Source organism: Salvelinus sp. IW2-2015, unplaced genomic scaffold (genome assembly GCF_002910315.2).
Source record: "Salvelinus sp. IW2-2015 unplaced genomic scaffold, ASM291031v2 Un_scaffold19, whole genome shotgun sequence".
Lineage (NCBI taxonomy): Eukaryota > Metazoa > Chordata > Actinopteri > Salmoniformes > Salmonidae > Salvelinus > Salvelinus sp. IW2-2015.
Window position 1 is genome coordinate 816,039 of NW_019942505.1, and position 19,370 is coordinate 835,408.

The 19,370-nt window shown below is 42.1% G+C and overlaps 2 protein-coding genes and 1 long non-coding RNA gene across 6 annotated transcripts in view; all 3 read right to left on the reverse strand.

Moving 5' to 3' along the window:
* Positions 1-6: 6 nt before the first annotated feature.
* Positions 7-1,065, reverse strand: LOC112068025 (uncharacterized). 2 transcript variants are annotated; one of them, XR_011475084.1, is made up of 3 exons: positions 1,028-1,065; positions 621-892; positions 7-91 (listed from the first exon to the last, which is right to left on the reverse strand). It is a non-coding gene; the product is annotated as an uncharacterized lncRNA (long non-coding RNA). The 2 variants fall into 2 exon arrangements; XR_011475085.1 differs by lacking the exon at positions 1,028-1,065 and having other exon boundaries at positions 621-690; positions 769-1,021.
* An 892-nt stretch (positions 1,066-1,957) lies between these two features.
* LOC112068022 (uncharacterized) lies at positions 1,958-14,930 on the reverse strand. Its single transcript, XM_024135019.2, has 6 exons — positions 14,591-14,930; positions 9,703-9,759; positions 9,313-9,433; positions 8,942-9,114; positions 8,346-8,508; positions 1,958-6,870 (listed from the first exon to the last, which is right to left on the reverse strand). The coding sequence occupies exons 2-6, from the start codon at positions 9,703-9,705 to the stop codon at positions 6,596-6,598; spliced, it is 735 nt and encodes a 244-aa protein (XP_023990787.1). The 5' UTR covers positions 9,706-9,759; positions 14,591-14,930; the 3' UTR covers positions 1,958-6,595.
* Positions 14,931-15,304: 374 nt separating this feature from the next.
* LOC112068016 (ATP-binding cassette sub-family C member 10) overlaps positions 15,305-19,370 on the reverse strand; it is a 24,451-nt gene continuing 20,385 nt past the window's right edge. Inside the window, exons 20-23 of one of the 3 annotated variants that reach the window (XM_070437994.1) lie at positions 18,689-18,786; positions 18,323-18,520; positions 16,659-16,771; positions 15,305-16,500 (exon numbers count right to left, since the gene is read on the reverse strand). In XM_070437994.1, coding sequence (XP_070294095.1) covers positions 16,365-16,500; positions 16,659-16,771; positions 18,323-18,520; positions 18,689-18,786 — 545 coding nt within the window. In that variant the 3' untranslated portion in view covers positions 15,305-16,364. Of the gene's footprint in view, positions 16,501-16,658; positions 16,772-18,322; positions 18,521-18,688; positions 18,787-19,370 lie in introns of those variants that run through there. The other 2 variants (XM_024135005.1, XM_024135006.2) reach the window with 2 other exon arrangements.

The window sequence follows — 19,370 nt, forward strand, 5'->3', positions numbered from 1 at the left end:
TCGTGCCAAAGCAGCTTGTTTTCCAGAAACTTCACTGCTTCCAGGGTGAGGACCAGGACCTCGTGTTTGAGCATGCTATGAACATTCAGGCCTGTGGAAGAAAAGTTATCAGGAAACATTTTAACTTTACATTAATTTGCCCTCACCTGTGTAGTAACAGTAAATATGTTACATAGTACCATGTAAACTGTAACACAATGTTGCCCCTAGGTCAATTATACACTGAGTGTACGAAATATTAAGAACACCTTCCTAATATTGAGTTGCCCTCAGAACAGCCTCAATTCGTTGGGGCATGGACTCTACAAGGTGTCAAGCATTCCACAGGGATGCTGGCCACTGTTGACTCCAATGCTTCACACAGTTGAAGTCGGGCTGGCTAGATGTCCTTTGGGTGGTGGATCATTCTTGATACACACGGGAAACTGTTGAGCATGAAAAACCCAGGAGCGTAGCAGTTCTTGACATAAACAGGTGCGCCTGGCACCTACTACCATACCCAGTTCAAAGGCACTCACATCCTTTGTCTTGCCCATTCACCCTCTGAATGGCACACATACACACAAGCCATGTCTCAAGACTTAAAGTCCAAGTCATTTTCTAAATTACTGTCAACTTACCTATGGCTGGAATGACATTCAGTCTTCAAGCTCTGTGGCCTGAAGGATGTTCTCAGGAAGCTCTTCGCCCCTGTAAAATATCAAAGACTCCATCCTCAGCTAGGATGTCCACAGAACTGATACTTACACATCCACTATCAAAACAGACCTAACTGTTTACTGTCCCGCCTCTCCAACGTCTCCACCCATGTCTGTACTGGGCTCAGGTGTACAGGGACGGCAGCATCACACCTCAACACAGGAAGACTGGAGTCTGATGGAGGAGGGGGCCTCTGGAAAGAGACCACAAGTCATCATTAGCTTTCTTACATCTGACCTAGTTGGGAAATTAATGCTCTGAAAATGACAGACCAACGTTGCATTCAAGAATAGGAGAATACTATTTTTGTGTCTGGACAGGGTCTTACAGTCTACATGCATCTGTATAGAACTAGCTTCTTCAAATCACACAATCATTCAATCATCCATAGTGCATGATTAAAAGGCAGTGAAGGAAAAATCAGACCCTTGCTCTTGCGTGGTCCATGAGATTGGAAGGGCATGCTAAATTTTGAGGTTAGAGCGTTCATCTCCAGAGAAAAGATGAAGCAACTAAAAAAGGACATCTGACAATGAGCTTTTATATGTGCCAGCAGTAATTTCAGCCACTTACATCTTTTATATATCGTCAATAAAGTGACAGATAGCTAAGTTAGCATTAGCCTAGCTTAACGCTCACCCTTTTAGAAATGCCTCGACCACACTGTAACTGATATACTGAACATTTCTGTAAACCTAATTTAGCCAACCAAATACGTGCGATTTCTTCAAAGCCATCTTAAAGATATCATATTTTGAAACAAACATGCATTTTCTAGATATTTCCGTTTCCAAATAAGAAAAGTCGTGCGGCGGTGCCGGTATGTTGTCGCATACCGATGACGTTTATGTTGCGTAAAGGCAAGAGTCATAAGACTGCCACCTAGCGGTGCGGAGGTGAACATTTCTAATAGATGAAGCGATACWATAATTGTTTTTAAACAAATATTTATACAAAAATAGCAGTTKAATTAAATTCTTTTGAATTCTCAGCTTGAAATATTGAATTTTCCTAACGTTATTTCAATGTTCAAAAKTAAGGGAAATAAGCATTGCTTGTTATTTGGGGTTTTAGGCTGGGTTTCTGTACAGCACTTTGTGACATCAGCTGACAGTAAGAAGGGCTTTATAAATACATTTGATTGATAAAGCCTACTGTTAGAATTGGGTCAGAATAATGAAGCCTAGGCTAATGAATTTTGAAGTTGTTTTGAATTAATAATTTTGTTGAATTTATGTAAAGAAAGATAAAACAAAGATTTATAAAAGTTACTAAATCCCATTAAATTTTATTACAATGTAGCAAGTGTAGAGTAAAAATACCATTCGAATAGCTTATCAGCAGAACATAACAAACCTTTCATACATTTTTTTAATCACTTGACAAAAGAAAGCTTTACACATTAGTTTTCAACATGTTCATAACAAATACCAATCAATTTACATAAAAAAGTACAAATAAGTGCAAATAATCTGMTGCTTGTTTTATATGTAACAGACGTTTTCTGCATTATGTTTCAACAGAAGATTGTGATTCAAACCAGCCTAAAATGACATTTAGTCAGTTGTCTGAATGCTATATAAGCTTTGAAAGCCAGAATGTTGACCCTTTTAAGTTCTCATCTTCTGGAACTTCAAGGTCCATATTTGATGCACTGAAGTCGAGACTTCTGAGTGTATGAGATCTACGGTTTGACTCTTCCTTGTGATGATTTTTCGGCCTCCCGGTTCCGTCTGGTACATCCCCTTTGAGATGTTTGGGAAATACAGTGACAAAATATCCTTCTTGATCTTCAGACATTTTGCGGTTTGAACCATGAGTAAAATTTGGCGTGGACGTTCCAATTTCAGACTGTTTTGGACTTCTCCTTTTTGTTCTGCCAGTTTCACCAGCTGGGGCTTTCATATGATGTTTATTGCCCTTGAGGTCAGTTCTACTCAAATGTAAGTCTGGCTGTGAAACCTCTACTCCATACCTTGGGGGTGGGAGTTTAGGGACTGAAGCGTTAATACTGGCAAGACTTGAGTCTATATCAAGGTCTGGTATTCTTGTATGACTGCCCAATTTAGAAGTCTTGGATTTGGACATTTTGAATTTCCCTGTGGAATCATTAAGGTCTGAACCTCTCAGTTCCAAACCAGACACTTCATACTCAACTTTTGGCAAATCAATGTCTGCAATGGGATAACTGGCCCTTTCTTTGACCTTCCTAGACTTCCTATCAGTGTGTGGCAGTGTCACTTCTGCATTTATGTCTTCTGCTTGCACTTTTATATGCGCTCCACCTGGGATATCAGACCTGCGTTTACTATGAGATGACACTTTGTATTCCGGGCTTCTGATATCAGCTTTGGGTATGCTCAGGCTGACATCTGGGTGACTAACTTTCAAGTCTGGTGCTTTTAGATTCACTTTAGCCTTTGGAGGAGAAATGTCATTTCTTTTCATAAAGTCCATATCTGTACCTGCCCTTAGATTGGGACTTCCAAACTGAGGCAATTTAAAGGATGKCAGTTTGAATTTTTCAGATTGTATAGCAATGTCACTGTCTGGCAAATTGAGATCAGCTTGGGGGCCTTTGAGGTTACCAGAGGGAACATTTATGTCTAAATCTGGACTACCGATCCCTGTGTTTACTTTCGGGGCTGACAAGCTTAGGTCCGGTCCATCAATGTCTACATCTATTCCAGGATCTGGACCTTTCAAGCCAGAAAGGCTGAATTTAGGCATTTTGAGTTGGGGCATTTTGAATTTCCCAGAGGGTGAATCAATGTTCATATCTGGAGTGTCTACATCTATCTTAGGGGCTTCTAGGTCAACTGTAGGTAGGTCCAGGTGTGGTGAACCAATCCCACCTTTCATCTTTGACAATTTAAAACCTATGTCAGCACTGATGTCATGATCTGGTCTTTTTGGACTAGGCAACACAAATGTAGGCATTTTGGGCATTTTGAATGAAGGAGTGTTGATGTCAAAATCAGGGGCTTTGATGCTATCATTTGGCCTCTCTATGGTTGGAACTCTGAATCTACCTGAGGGCATATCTGGAGCATTGAGGTCTAGTTGGTGCCCTCTGAGATGACCCTTAGGTAGTCTCAAATCTGGGGGACTGATTCCCCCTTTTAGCTTTGGGGCTGAGAGGTCAATATTGGGTAAGTCATAATCTACATTTGGGCCAGATAGTCTGAAATCAGGCATTTTTAGACCTGTTTTGGGACCTTTGAGGTTAGCTGTGGGGGCATTGATATCTATATCTGGGCCCTCTAAGTCTCCATCAATGTCAACATCTGGTCTCTTTAGTCCCCTGAATTTAGGCATTTTAAATTTGGGCATTTTTAATTTCCCAGAAGGTGCATTTATGTCAATATCTGGGGTATTCACATCTAGTTTAGGGGCTTTGAGGTCAGCATCTGGTAAATTAAAATCTGGGGAATCAATTCCCCCCTTTATCTTTGGGGCTTTGAGATTCAGTTTTGTGGATTTTGGCATTTTACCAGACAGCCCAAATTTGGGCATTTTCAGTTTACCAGAGGGGCCATCAATGTCCAGATCAGGAGCACTCAGATCAACCTTTGGTTTCTTCAATGTAGGTACTTTGACTTTACCGGAGGGCATATTAAAGTTGACATCTGGTGCATTGATGTCTAATTTGGGGCCTTTGAGGTCTACATCTGGCAGATCCAGATCTGGGGGACTAATTCCCCCTTTAAACTTGGGGGCTGAAAGATCTAAGTAAKGCCCCTTAACTTTTGGTCCAGAGAATCCTAAATCTGGCATCTTGAAAGTTGGCATTTTGAGTTTTCCTGATGGACTGTCAATATCAGTGTCTGGAATGTTTAGGTCTGCTTTGGGACCCTTGAGTTTGGGAGATGACAAGTTCAGATCTGGTCCCTCTATAGTGCCATTAATGTCAACATCTGGTCCCTTTAGGCCTCTGAATTTAGGCATCTTGAATTTCCCTGAGGGTGCATTGATGTCAAGATCTGGAGCATTCACATCTAGTTTAGGGGCTTTGAGGTCAGCATCTGGGAAATTCAGGTCTGGAAAAATCAATTCCCCCCTTCATCTTTGGAGCTTTAACATTTAATTTGGGAGATTTTGGCATTGTACCAGACAGCCCAAATTTAGGCATCTTGAATTCCCTGAGGGTGCATTGATGTCAAGATCTGGAGCATTCACATCTAGTTTAGGGGCTTTGGGTCAGCATCTGGTAAATTCAGGTCTGGAAAATCAATTCCCCCCTTCATCTTTGGAGCTTTAAGATTTAATTGGGAGATTTTGGCATCGTACCAGCAGCCCAAATTTAGGCATTCTTGAATTTCCCTGAGGGTGCATTGATGTCGAGATCTGGAGCATTCACATCTAGTTTAGGGGCTTTGAGGTCAGCATCTGGGAAATTCAGGTCTGGAAAATCAATTCCCCCCTCATTCTTTGGAGCTTTAAGATTTAATTTGGGAGATTTTGGCATTCGTACCAGACAGCCCAAATTTAGGCATATTGAATTTCCCTGAGGGTGCATTGATGTCGAGATCGGAGCATTCACATCTAGTTTAGGGCTTGAGGTCAGCATCTGGGAAATTCAGGTCTGGAAAATCAATTCCCCCCCTTCATCTTTGGAGCTTTAAGATTTTAATTTGGGAGATTTTGCATTGTACCAGACAGCCCAAATTTAGGCATCTTGAATTTCCCTGAGGGTGCATTGATGTCGAGATCTGGAGCATTCACATCTAGTTTAGGGGCTTTGAGTCAGCATCTGGGAAATTCAGATCTGGAAAATCAATTCCCCCTTCATCTTTGGAGCTTTAACATTTAATTTGGAGATTTTGGCATTGTACCAGACAGCCCAAATTTAGGCACTTGAATTCCCTGAGGGTGCATTGATGTCGAGATCTGGAGCATTCACATCTAGTTTAGGCTTTGAGTCAGCATCTGGGAAATTCAGATCTGGAAATCAATTCCCCCCTTCATCTTTGGAGCTTACATTTAATTTGGGAGATTTTGGCATTGTACCAGACAGCCCAAATTTAGGCATCTGAATTTCCCTGAGGTGGCATTGATTTCAAGATCTGGAGCATTCACATCTAGTTTAGGGGCTTTGAGGTCAGCATCTGGTAAATTCAGGTCTGGAAAATCAATTCCCCCCTTCATCTTTGGAGCTTTAAGATTTAATTTGGGAGATTTTGGCATCGTACCAGACAGCCCAAATTTAGGCATATTGAATTTCCCTGAGGGTGCATTGATGTCGAGATCTGGAGCATTCACATCTAGTTTAGGGGCTTTGAGGTCAGCATCTGGTAAATTCAGGTCTGGAAAATCAATTCCCCCTTCATCTTTGGAGCTTTAAGATTTAATTTGGGAGATTTGGCATCGTACCAGACAGCCCAAATTTAGGCATCTTGAATTTCCCTGAGGGTGCATTGATGTCAGATCTGGAGCATTCACATCTAGTTTAGGGGCTTTGAGGTCAGCATCTGGGAAATTCAGGTCTGGAAAATCAATTCCCCCCTTCATCTTTGGAGCTTTAAGATTTAATTTGGGAGATTTTGGCATTGTACCAGACAGCCCAAATTTAGGCATCTTGAATTTCCCTGAGGGTGCATTGATGTTAGATCTGGAGCATTCAATCTAGTTTAGGGCTTTGAGGTCAGCATCTGGGAAATTCAGGTCTGGAAAATCAATTCCCCCTTCATCTTTGGAGCTTTAAGATTTAATTTGGGAGATTTGGCATTTACCAGACAGCCCAAATTTGGGCATTTTCAGTTTACCAAAGGGGCCAATATTGTCCAGATCAGGAGCATTCAGATAAACCTTTGGTTTCTTCAATGAGGTACTTTGACTTTACCCGAGGGCATATTAAAGTTGACATCTGGTGCACTGAGGTCTAATTTGGGCGCCTTTAGAGGGTTACATTCTGCAGATCCAAATCTGGGGGACTAATTCCCCCTTTAAACTTGGGGGCTGAAAGATCCAAGTCTGGATTTTTTACCTCAAAGTCAGGCCCTTGAACATCTGGCCCTGAGAAGCCAAAGTCTGGCATTTTAAAACTTGGCATCTTTAATTTTCCAGATGGGCTACCAACATCCAAGTCTGGTCGTTTTAATTTGGAAGATGATAAGCTCAGATCTGGTCCATCCAAGTCTTCATCAATGCCAACGTCTGGTCCTTTAGGGTCTGAAAGGGCAAATTTAGGCATCTTAAACTCTGGCATTTTGAATTTTTGCATCAATGTCAATATCTGGAGTGTTTACATCTAATTTAGGTGCTTTCAGGTCGACTTTGGGTAAATTCAAGTCAGGTGCATCAAGCCCACCTTTTATCTTGGGAGCTTTGAGACTTACCTTTGGTGTTTTTACATCAGCATAAATKCCCAGATCTGGTCTTTTTAGGCCAGAGAAGCCAAATTTGGGCATCTTCAGTTTACCAGAGGAGGCATCCACATTGAAATCAGGAGCTTTGAGTTCTGCATGTTGTTTCTGTAGTTTGAATTTACCTGAGGGTATGTCAATATCTGGAGTACTGAGGTCAGGCAGACGGACGTCTAATAGACACATCTCAGCCGCTGAGAGGTCCAGGTCTGGAGTTCTAACTGTTGGTCCAGATATATCAAAGTCAGGCATACCAAGACTTGKTGTGTTGATCTTCCCAGATGGGATACCAATGTTTGCATCTGGTAACTCTAGATCTATTTTGGAACCTTTAAGGTCCACTGAAGGTAAATCTAGATCAGGGTCATTCATGTCAGGAGCACCAATCAAAGAGGTTTTAAGATGCATGTTTGGTGTCTTTAAAACTGCATCAATGTCTAAATCTGGTCCTTTTGGTACTGTGCGAGAGAGCCTAACCTTAGGCAATTCAAAATAACCAGAGGGATCATCCACATCAAGGTTGGGGTTTTTCAGTTTCTTGGAGGACCAGACTCTGATTTTACTTGAAGGCATATTCATCATGCTGACATCTGGGGCTTGCAGATCTAGATTAGGACCATTGAGATTAACATCTGGTGTTTGTAGGTCTCGTTGGGGACCTTTGAGATTAACTCCAAGCATATCTTTATCTGGGATCCTCATATTTGGTGTATCAACCTCAAGGCTGGGCACATTTACTCTGGGTCCAGAGAGRCCCAAGTCAGGCATCTTAAATTTGGGCATTTAGAATTTTTTGCCTCTTTCAATATCAAACTTTGGGGTGTTGATATTTAAAGTAGGTCCAGTGACAACCTCCTCTGGTAGATTGAGCTCTGCTTCCAGGACATTGATATCTCCTACAACTTTGGGAAGTGGATCTATAACTTTCAGGTCAAGATCAGGGCATTTGAGCTCAACTTCRGGCAAAGACATATCAAATTCTAGAACATCGATAGCATCTATATCAGTTTCAAGATATGGCCTTTCCAGGTTAACTGATGGAGCATCAATGTTTAGTGACCCATTTAAATGAGGCAGGGAGAGATCTGATGTACTAATGTTGGCATTAGGCAATGAAAGTTCTCCACCGCGAGCATCAGATACCTTTGACATCAAGTTCAGGCACCTTTAACTTTGGAGCAGAGAATTTGAGGTCTGGAGACTCTAGATAGGTAGGAGCATCTACTTTGGGTGTCTCCACAACTGGGTTATCCGTGGTGAGGACAGGGAGTTTGAGGTCACCTTTCACTTTAGGCTTGTCCCAGAGAGGTCCCGGTCCCTTGCCCTTCACCTGTCCATTATGGGAGCCTCTTTCCCCAGCACCTGCAGGTTGTCCAGGGCTGTCATCCGTCATGAACCTATTTATTTTGGCATTGTAGAGTCTATTATATGAATCCTTCAGCATCTGTGAAGAGAAACCAATCCTTTAAAGGGACAGTTCGAGATGTTGGCAATGAAGCCCTTTATCGACCTCCCCAGAGTCAGATGAACTCGTGGATAAAAATGTTATGTCTTTGCCTCCAGTATGAAGGAAGTTGGAGGTAATTTTACTGGGCCAATGCTAACTAGCATTAGCGCAATGACTGGAAATTCTACAGGAACAGCTAGCATGCTAGCTTTCAGTCATTGCGCTAATGCTAGTTAGCAACTTCCTTCAAACTACACGCAGAGACATAAAAATGGTATCCACAAGGTTATCTGACTCTGGGGAAGTAAATAAAGGGCTTCATTGCCAACATCTCAAACTGACCCTTTAACAAACAACATATTTTATCCAGCAACCTTCTGAAATAATTTCCCCCCCTGCTTATTCTATTTACTAACTATATTCCACAAACCTCATCTGGTGCTTTGATGCTGTCCAAGGTCCCCATACTCTTGCTCAAATTATTTTTCGTCAGAACTTGAACCTTCTCATCAAATCCATTATCATCCATCAGCTTCAGTATTTTCAACACATCGTCTTTCGAAAGTTGGTCAAAGTTGATTGTGGCACCCACAATTTCATCTCCTGAAAAAAAAAGATCTTCACTGTTACACTGTATTTTACTGTTCCACAAAATTCAGACAACAATCCAAAATGTGAAATTTTACATTTTCTCAAAGAAATTTACATTTACATTTAAGTCATTTAGCAGACGCTCTTATCCAGAGCAAGAAATGTAAGTACCGCAACAAAAAGTGTATACATTAAATAAGAGACTCATACCTTCTTTGAGCCCGTGATTGCCAGAAGAGCCACCGATAACGCTGGAGATGACCAATCCTCCTTTTTCTGATTCCTCCAGCATCAGCCCCTCAGAGAGGCTCCTTCCCCTACGGTGACCAGGCTAAAAGCAGATATACAAAGGTAGGTGTGTAGCATCAGCATTGGTCATGTTTCAAWAACCCAAACATCAAATAGAATTTCAACAATGAACTTAAAATTTTTATTTACAATAATTTTTTTATAGATTTTTTWAATGGAATTCACTTCCAGAAAGCAATGTTGGGGCATAGGTAWTTTTMAAAAAGTAAATTTCCTTTTGCTTAGCTTATTGTGTTGGATTATGCTTGTTATTACCATTATTGTGGCTAATGGATGAATGATCTCACATACCATGATTCTYCTGATGTTTTCACAGCAGCCTTTAATGAAACGCTCTTCTGTTTAAACCTGTTGAGGAGGAAAAAATCTATTGAAAATAAATTCTCAGCTTGGTTTCACCACAACTAAAGAGGGACTATGGAGGGGTAACCTGTTTACATGGTTGACACCCAGGTAGCTGCACCTTTGAGGTATTTGAGGTGTGGCCTTGGGAGATGGAGGGAACAACAGGAACAAGTTTGTCCAGGGAAATAGAGACAAGTGCACTATAGTCGGGTGTACACTCAGAAGTGACCACACCCACCACTTTCTATTATGAAAAGCTTGCTGTGGCAGGGGCTCAAATTAAGTTATTTGTAAACAGTATAAATTGTGTAAGTGATTTGTGTCACATGCTTAGTGAGACTGCTGCTCTATGAGCAATAACTTGTGTGCTTTGCTACCAATTCCACAATGATCACAATAATCATAATTTAYTTCATCATMATCATCAAATACCTCCAAAATATGAATATGTAAAAATATTAATCACTCAGATTTACTAAACTACACTGAGTATACCAAACATTAGGAACACCTAATGGACCCCCCCTCCCCTTTTGCCCTCAGAACAGCCTCAATTGGTCGGGGCATGGACTCTACAAGGTGTCGAAAGCGTTCCACAGGGATGTTGGCCCATGTTGACTCCAATGCTTCCCACGGTTGTGTCAAGTTGGCTGGATGTCCTTTGGGTGGTGGACCATTCTTGATACACACAGGAAACTGTTGAGTGTGAAAAACCCAGCAGGAAACTTAAATCAGTTTTACCTCATTTCTATCAGCATGTTACATGTGCAACCAGAGGGGAAAMAATTCTAGACCACCTATACTCCACACACAGAGACGCGGTCAAAGCTCTCCCTCGCCCTCCATTTGGCAAATCTGACCATAATTATATCCTTCTGATTCCTGCTTACAAGCAAAAATTCAAGCAGGAAGCACCAGTGACTTGGCCTATAAAAAAGTGGTCAGATGAAGCAGATGCTAAACTACAGGATTGTTTTGCTAGCACAGACTGGAATATGTTCCGGGATTCTTCCGATGGCATTGAGGAGTACACCACACTCACTGGCTTTATCAATCAGTGCATCGTGGTCTTCATCCCCACAGTGACTGTACGTACATACCCCAACCATAAGCCATGGATTACAGTCAACATTCGCGCTGAGCTAAAGGRTAGAGCTGCCGCTTTCAAGGAGCGGGACTCTTAACACAGAAACTTATAAGAAATCCCGCTATGCCCTCYGACGAACAATCAAACAGGCAAAGCATCAATACAGGACTAAGATCGAATCGTACTACACCGGCTCCGACACTCGTCGGATGTGGCAGGGCTTGCAAACTATTACAGAATACAAAGAGAAGCACAGCTGAGAGCTGCCCAGTGACACRATAGCCTACCAGACGARCTAAATWACTTCTATGTTCGCTTCGAGGTAAGTAACACTGAAACATGCAAAAGAGCATCAGCTGTTCCGGACAACTGTGTGATCATGCTCTCCGCAGCAGATGTGAGTAAGACCTTTAAACAGGTCAACATTCACAAGGCCGCAGGGCCAGACGGATTGCCAGGACGTGTTCTCCGAGCATGAGCTGACCAACTGGCAAGTGTCTTCACTGACATTTTCAACCTCTCCCTGTCTGAGTCTGTAATACCAACATGTTTCAAGCAGACCACCATAGTCCCTGTGCCCAAGAACACTAAGGCAACCTGCCTAAATGACTACCGACCCTTAGCACTAACGTCTGTAGCCATGAAATGCTTTGAAAGGCTAGTCATGGCTCACAACACCATTATCCCAGAAACCCACAATTTGCATACTGCACCAACAGATCCACAGATGATGCAATCTCTATTGCACTCCACACTGCCCTTTCACACCTGGACAAAAGGAACACCTATGTGAAAATGCTATTCATTGACTACAGCTCAGCGTTCAACACCATAGTGCCCTCAAAGCTCATCACTAAGCTAASGACCCTGGGACTAAACACCTCCCTCTGCAACTGGATCCTGTACTTCCTGATGGGCCGCCCCCAGGTGGTAAGGGTAGGTAACAACACATCCGCCACATCCGCCTTCAACACGGGGGCCCCTCAGGGGTGCCACCTCAGTCCCCTCCTGTACTCCCTGTTCACTCATGACTGCACAGCCAGGCACGACTCCAACACCATCATTAAGTTTGCTGATGACACAACAGTGGTAGGCCTGATCACCGACAACGATGAGACAGCCTATAGGGAGGAGGTCAGGGAYCTTACCAGGTGGTAAGGTGATTTCAAAGACTCCAGCCACCCTGGACTGTTCTCTCTGTTAGTGTAAGGGGTGCGTAACTGGTGGCAGGGAAGTCATCAGAAGTYGTGACAGTTAGACTGTTCTCTCTGTCAACGCACAGCAAACGGTACCGGAGCGCCAAGTTTAGGTCCAAGAGGCTTCTAAACAGCTTCTACCCCCAAGCCATAAGACTCCTGAATGGCTAATCAAATGGCTACCCWGACTATTTGCATTGCACCCCCTCCCCCTTCTAAGCTGCTGCTACTCTCTGTTATTATCTATGCATAGTCACTTTAATAACTCTACCTACATGTACATAATACCTCAATTACCTCGACACCGGTGCCCCCACACATTGACTCTGTACCGGTACCCCCTGCATATACCCCCGCTATTGTTATTTACTGCTGCTCTTTAATTATTTGTTATTCTTATCTCTTACTTTTTGTTTAGGTATTTTCTTAAAACTGCAATGTTGGTTAAGGTCTTGTAAGTAAGCATTTCACTGTAAGGTCTACACCTGTTGTATTTGACTCGTGTGACAAATACAATTTGATTTGAGTTGTTCTTGACACAATTYAGTGCGCCTGGCACCTACTACCATAGCCCGTTCAATGGCACTTAAATGTTTTGTCTTGACCATTCACCCTCTGAATGGCACACATAAATGTCTCAATTGTCTCAAGGTTTAAAAATGATTCTTTAACCGGTCTCCTTCCCTTCATCTACCCTGATTGACGTGGATTTACCAAGTGACATCAATAAGGGATCATAGCTTTCAGCTGGATTCACCTGGTCAGCAATGTTCCCTCTAGACTGCGCGCTCCCAGCCCCGAGACTGCTGCGCAGCTCCCCCGGAAGAAATATCAGCCCACGGAGAGACGTTCTCGAGCAGTGGACACCAACTGGTTGATCGATTTTTATATTTGTCTCGGGCTGTTGATGGTAGGTGTACCCGATTCAGCTGCCTGGCAGGAGAACTGTTGCGATTTTGAACCATTTAATGTGTCTGAAGGTACAACTCTGCCTTCCCAATGGGCCCGGAGAGCCAGGTACTATATATCCAGTGTACCATATATCCAGTGTACCAATCCGAGGGCTCAGATTACCATGTCTGCAGTAATTTAGCAGGCATAAAAGAAAACTACAGCAAAGTTGAAACTGTCAGATTTAAAAACGTTTTAAACCATGGAGACTGTCAATGAATTTTTATGAGTGTGTTCCTGTTTAAGTTCTTACTCAGCACTGGTCAAAGCTTTGTATTCAACACTTTTATAAACCATAAAATGTGCATTCTTCCTATTTCCACTCAGCATTACAACAAGCACTGCAGTAGTAATGAATGAGCACTGGTGTAAAGTACTAAAGCAAAAATACTTGAAAATACTACTTAAGTATTTTTTGGGGGTATCTGTACTTTACTTTACTATTTATATTTTTGACAACTTTCACTTTTACTTCACTACATTCCTAAAGAAAATGATGTACTTTTTACTCCATACATTTCCCTGACACCCAAAAGTACTCATTACATTTTGAATGCTTAGCAGGACAGAAAATTGTCTAATTCACACACTTATCAAAAGAACATCCCCGGTCATCCCTACTTCCTCTGATGTGGCGGACTCACTAAACACATGCTTCGTTTGTAAATTATATATCTGAGTGTTGGAGCGTGGCCCTGAATATCCGTAACATGAGGAATTTGAAATTATTTATACTTTTACTTTTGATACTTAAGTATATTTTAGCAATTACATTTACTTTTGATAATTAAGTATATTTAAAACCAAATACTTTTAGACTTTTACTCAAGTAGTATTTTAGTGGGTTACTTTCACTTTTACTTGAGTCATTTTTTATTCAGGTATCATTACTTTTGTTCAAGTATAACAATTGGGTACTTTTTCCACCACTGTGAATGAGTAGGAAAGTGTATCGATAGGCTTGCGATATTGTTATTTTTAGCAGCTTGGGTCTTTTTTAATATTGAAGAATATTTAACTTACTCTGTTCATAAGAGAAACATCATGAATTTGTGCATGCGGCAGAAATAATGCGGTGGGACTCGAGTTTTGCCATCAGCTGGAAGACGGTGACCCGTTTTGGTCAGTGTCAGTGGTGTAAAGGGAGAGAGGAGGGATGTAATCAGAGCTGTAGTAGGCCTATATACAAATATACCATTGCCATATATGGCAGGTTGTATTTTATGAGCTCTCTTTTGACTCAAGACAAACTGTATGCATGTGAATATTTAACCTTTAATATGTACTGTACTGTACATACTACTGTACAAAAATATGCCAATTCAGAGTGTCAAAATGTATGGTTCCTCCTACTCTAAATGCATCCTTAATATCTTTTTTCAGGTATAAAATGTTTCACATCAGCATATTAAAACATGATCCATGCCAATAGCTACTGTAGACATTTGCATTACAAACCTGCACATACTGTTGCAAACTTGACACTCGTCTAGCTACTACAACGATTACATCATTGTGTACTTCTTAAACAATAGCAATAGTACTTGGCACCATATGGTCTGGATGGAGTACTTAAGCAAAAGTTGACCACAACTCTTACCTTAGGCTCCATTGGRCAAWTTTGACTGGGTTTGTTCTTGTTATTCAGCCATTGAAGAGTTTAACTGCCAATGTGAGAGAGTTGCGACACTGTGTTATCGGTCCCTGCCGTTTACTCCTGTAGGACTGCCTACCCCGTGCCTCAGTCAGCGAAAGCATTCTCTCCCCAAAGCAGACAAACTGGTTCCACATTCGGCATGTCTTTCCAGCTGCACACTGTCACACACCCTCCCCAGTCAATGGTAGGCACGGGCATCACTGAAACCTGGCCTCTCAAGACTGGAACTGTGAGATAGAGGGAAAAAAACAAACAGAGCATTCTCCACGCCAAGACAGGAGGAAAACAAATGGTCTGGTAATAGAAAAGAAATGCAGAGGTGTGCCAAAAAATTGTCTTGGTTCAAAGGAGGGGCAGCTAGGCGTTCATTCATGACTCATGGTMATTATAAGACACAACAATGAAGGTGTGGAATGATCTAGGGATTAGAATTGATTTATGAGACATAAAGGTATGGTTACATAGTAAGAATGTTAAGGTGGGGCTACTCCTTCCAATTACTATTAAGGACAATGTAATCATACTGACATTTTGATCAAGCCAAACTCAACGAAACAATAACATGGGATGTGTAAAACAGAAATATAACTGACTAATTATGGCGATTATCATAATGACGTTCAAGCAAACTCAATAAATAAAAACAGTGACAAGACCTGTGTAAAACCACTAGAGCCATTTTATTTTGAACATGTTACACCTTCAYATTACTGTACATGAGAGTGCTGACCTCAAGTGAAAACGCTGTATGTAAAGGCGATTCTCCCTGAGATGTTCTCTCTTACAGTGTAWTACAAAACAGAAACATTCTCAAATGACTGATATACAGTAGTTCTGCTACAGAATGGCTTGAAATCATCAGACGTAACAACATTGTGAGGAGCTTCCAAACAAATGTGCTCTGTGTGAATGGTAAACAAATAGAAAAAGAGTAACTTTAAATTGTCTTTATTTATCTCAGTCTATTCGTCTGCAACACGTCCATACAGCAAACAGTGTGTAACCATGCATTTTATCTATGTGAACTATGTCCATTATTGTGCACTCTTTTCTCGCTATAAAGGTCATACTGCCAACAGACCAGGTGCAAGAGGAATCTCAGACATTCATAAATGATTGACGATGCTGCAAAGTGAATGACTGACTTGCTCTAGGAAGACAACTTTTCAGTCAAAATCCATGATAGCGCTATAAAATACTCCCTTCAATACAAAAGCAATTAAAGAACTTATTCCACATTCCTTCATTATCTCTGTGCTATTGACACATCAGTTCCTTTGTACCACATTAACGTGTTTCCTGAATAAAAAACAGAGAAATTCCACGACGCYCAGGTTATAAAATTAACCCGGCTTCCTAAAATGTAGTAAAAGAATAATCTCGCTTGGGTTGGACTATTCAGACCTTGCAGATCTCTCCGAGGTCAAATGTCAGTCGGTGGGCCTCAAGGCAGAAGTCTCAGCCCTTAACCACAGATCTAGTATTAGATTACCCTACACTAAATCCTAACCTTAATGATTATGGGGATGAAAAAATAAATTCTGACCCTGGACCAGTAATTATTATAGGGCCAACTTCTACCACCTCCATTGGACAGGTGGTTGGTTGGTCCACCGAGTCCGACCACCACTGGCCTCCTGTGGGGAAACAGAGAGAGAGAGAGAGAGATCCCCATTGACATTTCCCATTGTCTTTAGTCCTCTGATAGCTTATCTTCTCACTCTACCCTCCCACCAACCAGCTTGCAGAAAATAGAGTCTTCTCTTTGGCACAGATCAGCAGGGGTGTCAAACTCCACCACCTTCCCAGAATGCATCACCAGCACCCTGTCGGAGTCCAAGATGGTGTTGATCCTGTTGACAGAGAAAATCAAGGTGTCAGTTTAATAATGTATGACATCAAATTACATTATAAATGTACCATGAAAACTAAAGTTTTGTATAATTCGGTATAAGTGTCTACTAAAGCACTTAAGATTATTATGTAAAGTTGTGTTCACTGAATAATTTACCTATGGGCAATGGTGAGGACGGTCTTGTCTTGAAACTTCTCTCTGATTGTCTGTTGTAGCAGTTTGTCAGTCTTTTGGTCAACGCTGGCTGTAGCTTCGTCAATACACAGAATCTATAGAGAGGAAACAATGGTTGAGAAATAAAGCCATGATAGTTTTTTATTTCACCTTTAYTTAACCAGGTAGGCCAGTTGAGAACAAGTTCTCATTTACAACTGYGACCTGGCCAAGATAAAGCAAAGCAGTGCGACAAAAAACAACACAGTTACACATGGGATAAACAAAAGTACAGTCAATAACAATAGAAAAATCTATATACAGTGTGTGCAAATGGAGTAAGGAGGTAAGGCAATAAATAGGCCATAGTAGCGAAGTAATTACAATTTAGCAAAATAACACTGGAGTGATAGATGTGCAGGTGATGATGTGCAAGTAGAAATACTGGTATGCAAAAAAGCAAAAAAAGTAAATAAAAACAATATGGGGATGAGGTAGGTAGTTGGATGGGGCTATTTACAGATGGGCTGTGTACAGCTGCAGCGATCGGTGAGCTGCTCAGATAGCTGATGCTTACAGTTAGTGAGGGAGATAAGTCTCCAACTTCAGCGATTTTTGCAATTCGTTCCAGTTATTGGCCGCAGAGAACTGGAAGGAAAGGCAGCCAAAGGAAGTGTTGGCTTTGGGGATGACCAGTGAGATATACCTGCTGGAGAGCGTGCTACAGTGGGTGTTTGTTATGGTGACCAGCGAGCTGAGATAAGGCGGAGCTTTACCTAGCAAAACTTATAGATGACCTAGAGCCAGTGGTTCTGGCGACGATATGAAGCGAGGGCCAGCCGACAAGAGCAACAGGTCGCAGTGGTGGGTGTATATGGGCTTTGGTGACAAAACGGATGGCACTGTGATAGACTGCATCCGTTTACTGAGTAGAGTGTTGGAGGCTATTTTTGTAAATGACATCGCCGAAGTCGAGGATCGGTAGGATAGTCAGTTTACAAGGGTATGTTTGGCAGCGTGAGTGAAGGAGGCTTTGTTGCGAAATAGGAAGCCGATTTAATTTGGGATTGGAGATGCTTAATGAGTCTGGAAGGAGAGTTTACAGTCTAGCCAGACACCTAGGTATTTGTAGTTGTCCACATATTCTAAGTCAGAACCGTCCAGAGTAGTGATGCTAGTCGGGCGGGCGGTGATCGGTTGAAGAGTATGCATTTAGTTTTACTAGCGTTTAAGAGCAGTTGGAGGCCACGGAAGGAGTGTTGTATGGCATTGAAGCTCGTTTGGAGGTTTGTTAACACAGTGTCCAAAGAAGGGCCAGATGTATACAGAATGGTGTCGGCTGCGTAGAGGTGGATCAAGGAATCACCCGCAGCAAGAGCGACATCGTTGATATATACAGAGAAAAGAGTAGGCCTGAGAATTGAACCCTGTGGTACCCCCATAGAGACTGCCAGAGATCTGGACAACAGGCCTTCCGATTTGACACACTGAACTCTATCTGAGAAGTAGTTGGTGAACCAGGCGAGGCAGTCATTTGAGAAACCAAGGCTGTTGAGTCCACCGATAAGAATATGGTGATTGACAGAGTCGAAAGCCTTGGCCAGGTCGATGAAGACGGCTGCACAGTACTGTCTTTTATCGATGGCGGTTATGATATCGTTTAGTACCTTGAACGTGGCTGAGGTGCACCCGTGACCAGCTCGGAAACCGGATTGCACAGCGGAGAAGGTACGGTGGGATTCAAAATGGTCAGTGATCTGTTTGTTAACTTGGCTTTTCGAAGACTTTGGAAAGGCAGGGCAGGATGGACAGTTTGGACAGTCACCCCCTTTGAAGAGGGGCAGCTTTCCAATCTTTAGGAATCTCTGACGATACAAAAGAGAGGTTGAACAGACTAGTAATAGGGGTTGCAACAATGGCGGCGGATAATTTTAGAAAGAGAGGGTCCAGATTGTCTAGTAATTTATATAGATGGTTGAATGTCAAAGCCATGATAGTAATCGATATGGATGATGGTGCGGGCTGGTTCTTACATTAGCTTCAGTCAGCAGAGCCCTGGCCAGACACAGCAGCTGTCTCTGTCCCAGAGAGAGAGACTTGCCCCGCTCTCCCACCTCAGCACCAAGACCACCTAAGATACACAGATGTTAGTGAGGCCACCTGACCGAACTCTTACAGACAGAAACATKAACTAATTACTACGGTCACTCTCTTCCTTCCTTGTTCTTTCACTCTCACTTGGTTTGATACCAAACGTGAAAGTATAATTMATTTCTTACAGGTACTAGACATACCATGTTTTTTTTTTTTTTAAATGGGTCTAATCTAGGGCTGTGGCGGTCATGACATTTTGTGATTGTGAAGCAAATAACTGCCGGTCTCACAGTAATTGACCGTTAATTAACAAACACATTTGGCATCTCCTGGCTTCCACCTGATGTACACCTTTGGACCTCTACATGGCCTACCTTCCAACTCACTGCCTCTTTGCTTGACATCATGGGAAAATCAAAAGAAGTCAGCCAAGACCCCAGAAAAAAAAACTGTAGACCTCCACAAGTCTGGTTTCACTTGGAGCAATTTCCAAACGCCTGAAGGTACCACGTCATCTGTACAAACAATAGCACGCAAGTATAAACACCATGGGACCACGCAGCCGTCATACCACTCAGGAAGGAGACACATTCTGTCTCCTAGAGATGAACGTACTTTGGT